The 4,589-nt window shown below is 50.3% G+C and overlaps 1 protein-coding gene across 8 annotated transcripts in view; it reads left to right on the forward strand.

Moving 5' to 3' along the window:
* Positions 1-4,589, forward strand: part of ADAP2 (ArfGAP with dual PH domains 2) — a 43,516-nt gene that overhangs the window by 25,580 nt on the left and 13,347 nt on the right. For all 8 annotated transcript variants that reach the window (XR_005202417.1, XR_005202416.1, XM_037743338.1 and 5 more), the window contains one exon: positions 1,871-1,954. Coding sequence is in view for 6 of the 8 variants with exons in the window: in XM_037743338.1 (XP_037599266.1) it covers positions 1,871-1,954 (84 nt within the window). In the remaining 2 variants the exon portion in view is untranslated. The remainder of the gene's footprint in view (positions 1-1,870; positions 1,955-4,589) is intronic.

Consider the following 4,589-nt stretch of genomic DNA (forward strand, 5'->3'; position numbering starts at 1 on the left):
AAAAAAAAAAAAAAAAAAGCTAAGTGGACAGGTTTAAGGGGTGGAGAGGGAGCTGTGGCAAACAGGGAAACCTGCATGGAGGAGTAAAACAAACAAAACTTTGGGAGCCAAACAAAACTGTATGCAGGTTGGATTTGGCACCAGGGTCACCAGATGGTGACTGGAGAGACCTTCCAAGGTAAAGGCCTAGGCTTGTCTTTTCTCCTCGTTCCCTTAGGGCCTGAGACTTGAGAAGGTTCTTTTTTTTTTTTAGATGGAGTCTTGCTCTGTTGCCCAGGCTGGAGTGCAGTGGAACAATCTCAGCTCAAATTTCTGCCTCCCAGGCTCAAGCAATTCTCCAGCCTCAGCCTCCCAAGTAGCTGGGATTACAGGCATGTGCCACCATGCCCGGCTAATTTTGTATTTTTAGTAGTGATGGGGTTTTCACCATGTTGGTCAGGCTGGTTTCAAACTCCTAACCTCAGGTGATCCACCTGCCTCGGCCTCCCAGAGTGCTAGGATTATAGGCATGGGCCACTGCGCTTGGCCAGAGAGTTATTGATGAACCCCAGGACAATAAAGCACAGAGCCCTGGAATACTAGGCCTGTGTGCTTCGCCTATAAGAGAGAAAAGGGAATGGTTAAATTCATTTGAAACCACATTCAGATGATTTTCTCAATCACCATATTATATCAAAGTCCCAAACTACGACAATTTGAACCAGTCTTTTAGCCTCCCAATTTCAAATTCCTGGGAGAAGGAATCTGATAAGCGCAGTCCAGCCTCTGTATTGGTCCAGGCCTGGTCCAGTTGCTGTGGTTAAGCAGGGGTGGGATCACAGCAGTAAGTGGGGCTGCAACTGGAGGTGGGTGAGGATAGGTAGGGTAGTTCTCATAGGAGCAGGGCTTGGGCTGAGCAAGCACCGACAATCTATCTATTACAACATCAGAACTAACCTGCGGGATAAGTAGAATACTTTAGGTAAAAGGTATGTGTGAGATGGAGTGGATTAAGCTGAATGTCCCAAGAGGAAGGAATAGCAGGTGTTGGGAGAATTGCAAATAGTTTTGCGTGGAAGGAGCTCAGACAGCAAAGTCATACTAAAGAACTTAAGACTTTTTTTCTGAGGGTAGTAGACAGGACTCTAAGCCAGACTGATTAGATCTGTTTTTCTATTATCTGATTTTCTGATTAGAAAATCACTCTGGCTGCCGTGAGAGGGCCAATCGGAGGGCAGCCGATGAAGGCCAGCTAGATACGTGGTTGTCTGGGTGGGAGATGAAGGTGGCCCACGCTGCTGAGAGACGCATTCTCCCAGAGTGACAGCAGAAGGGGCTAAGCCAGCTTTGGTCTAAGATGCCATGAGCATCCTCATTAGAGGAGCCTCCCCAGGCATACCTTCTCCCCACCCAAATGCCAATTTTTGACATCTGAGGACTATGATTTCCTAGAGCCTTGCTCCTTCTAGTGTGTTCCACTGACTACCAGCGTCATATCACCTGAGAGTGTGTTAGGAATGCAGAGTCTTGGGCCCCATTTCAAACCTACTGAATCTGCCTCTGCATTTTAACAAGAGCCTCAGGTGATTTTGCACGCATTAGAAGGTGAAAAGCACTGTCTGAGGCCATTGCAGAACTCCTGTGCAGTTCACCCCATCCTTTCCCAGGGCTCTGGGGTTGTCCCTGTCAGAGGCTTCCCGTTTGCCCAGGTTAGCCCAGGAGGCTCTGACACAGTCCTCCCTGGATGCCCCTGAGCTGAGCTGTGGGGTGTGCGCAGGTGCTGAATGCATGTGCTCCACACCCGATGACCAGCTAGCTTCCCGCCACCAGACTCAGCCTCCCACCCGCCCCATCTCATTGCTGTGTGTGTCCTGTGTACTTCTCTCGGCAGGAGATAGTGGACTGGTTCAATGCTCTCCGTGCAGCCCGTCTGCAGTACCTAAAAATGGCCTTTCCTGAGCTCCCGGAGTCTGAGGTGAGCTAAACGTGGACCCCAACTTCTGAATCTCCTCTCAGCCATCCCCTTCTTTCCATGTCTGTTGACCTCAAAGACACTCAGAAGCCAGACTAGGTTTGTTTGCAGGCAAGACCTGGAGACTGAGGGCTGGGCAGCTCTGAGGGAAACCCAAGGCATTCTCCAGGGGAGCCTGGGGGTTACAGCCTCATATACAACAAGGCAGACTCCCAGAAGCAGGTCAGGTTCTCCCCTTCAGGAGAGCATCAAGGAGCTCAGCATTTGGCCCTCTCTTTCTCACCCCTTCTCCCTCTAAAATGTACAAATGATCCCTCACATATTGCTCACAGAGTGCTTTAAGCCCATTTGATACTGTGAAATGACAGCCAGGCAGGGTGACTATTTCCATTTTACTGATGAGATATACAGTCCCAGGAAGGGCAGGTGAATAACCAAAGGTGCTCTTCCCTTTCTAACATCCCCGCTTTGCCCTGTGATGCTCTGGGCTTGGGAAAGCCTGGGATCCTCCCCATTACAGTTGTAACAGGAGCAGGTCTGCCCTCCGTGGTCAACAGTGTGGGGAGCCGAGAACTTCATTTGGATTATTTCCAGACTTGTGGGGCCTCCATCTCCCTATGTCAGGCTGGGCTGGGGAGGCCCACATAGCGTGGGGCAGAGGATGCAGCCTTAAGCCAGGAAGCCTGGGCTCTCAGGGATGCTCTGCTGCTCACTTGCTGTGTGACCCCTGCAGGCCCTGGCACATCTCTGAGCTTCTGTTTCCATATTAGTAAGATGGCAGTTAGTCGAGGTCATCTTCAGGGTCCCTTCCGGCTCTGAGGTTCTATGCTCTGGTCCTTTTCTTTTTTTCTTTTTCTTTTTTTTTGAGATGGAGTCGTGCTCTGTCACCAGGCTGGAGTGCAGTGGCACAATCTCGGCTTACCTCAGCCTTTGCCCCCTAGGTTCAAGCGATTCTCCTGCCTCAGTCTCCCGAGTAGCTGGGACTATAGGTGCGCACCACCACACCTGGCTAATTTTTGTATTTTTTTTAGTAGAGGTGGGGTTTCACCATGTTGGCCAGGATAGTCTTGATCTCTTAACCTCGTGATCTGCCCGCCTCAGCCTCCCAAAGTGCTGGGATTACAGGTGTGAGTCACTGTGCCCAGCCTGCTCTGGTCCTTTTCAAGAGCTCCCCTCTAAGAGGACTTTGTAAGTGATGGGGGTAGAAAACCATTTTAATGTTGGGATTTTCTTATCCCCAACCATTAGAGACTCCTTGAAAGCCTAAATGTTTCTTAATTCCAAGGTCTGTAGGGAGCTAGGTGTCTGGAATGGGGTCCCCTCTGGGCCCAAGGATGTGCTGAGATGGCAGCTGTCTGGGAGCAATTCCAGCAAGGCCTGAGTCACAGCCCTTGAGTCAGTCTGCTGAGTTTGCACCCAGAGCTGGTTAATGCTGGCTCCCATGGGTGGGGACTGCGGAGTGCTGACTGCTGACTGTGAGGAGGGAGGACAAAGTGCAGATGTTCAGCCTTATTTAATCTGGGCAAGCTTCCCATCTTTGCTGACCCATGTAAAGGAAATTGCTCTTCCGTTGATGTCCTCAATGTTCTCCTGCCTCTCTCATCCACCGTCGGTACCCGATAGCCACCCCTGTCTTTCCTCCCATTCAATGTCTGTGTGTGGTGTGAGGTTCTGAGCAATCACCAGGCCTGGCTCAAGCTTTAGAGTTCACATGTAGAAAACCCAGGCACCCCAGTGGGGCTGTGGTCCTGTAACAAATGCATGTGGTCTCTGAAGCCCAAGAGCCTGATGCGTTACCTAGGGCAAGTCACCTTACCTCTCCGAGCCTCGATGCGATCATCTGTCACCATGGCCACAATACCTACTTTCTAGGGCTATTGTGAGACTCCAGCGAGCCAAGGCATCTGAAGTGTAGGAAGCAGTGCTCCAGCCATGTGATTTGTCTTTTTCTCCCAATGGTTTCCCTAGGCCTCTACGTGCTCTGCACTGGCTCAAATTCAGAATATTGAATAGTTAGGGACTCCATCTGTTTTCTCCAAATGGAAGAATTAAAGCCTACTGAATATATTTTAGGAGAAGGGGAGTAGTATAGTTTACATTTTCTTTCTTATATTTAAAACATTTTTTCTATGTTGTAGAGATGGGGTCTCACTTCTGTTGCCTGGGGTGGCCTCAAGCCTCCTGCCTCAGCCTCCCAAAGTGCTGGGATTACAGGTGTGAGCCACCACATCTGACCTATATTTGCATTTTTGGCTCACAACTTTCCCCCTTTTTAGATTTCCCATAACTGTTCCCAGGACCTCATTTCCCCTGTGCCGCTGCCCTGGGCCCTGGAGCTCTGGAGAAGCTCCTTTGTTCTTAGAAGCTGGACTGTTGTTTGAAGCTCTAGACTTTCCAGAAGCATAGGAGGCCATCATCAGCCCTTGGAAACTTCTCTAAGTGCAAGCTGCCAGGCTGGAAGGGATGCTGGGGATCACATGATCCAGGTTGCTTATCGCACAGAGGAGACATAAGGCCTTGAGAGACGGAAGGTCTTACAAAGGCAATGCAGCTCTTGGAGGCCAGAACTGGCGCTAGAACCGGGTCTCCCTACTCCTGCTTCAGCACTTCCTCTGTCCGCTCTGGCATCATTTTCTTT

The sequence above is a fragment of the Cebus imitator genome, unplaced genomic scaffold, assembly GCF_001604975.1.
Source record: "Cebus imitator isolate Cc_AM_T3 unplaced genomic scaffold, Cebus_imitator-1.0 Scaffold140, whole genome shotgun sequence".
In the NCBI taxonomy this organism is placed as follows: Eukaryota; Metazoa; Chordata; class Mammalia; order Primates; family Cebidae; genus Cebus; species Cebus imitator.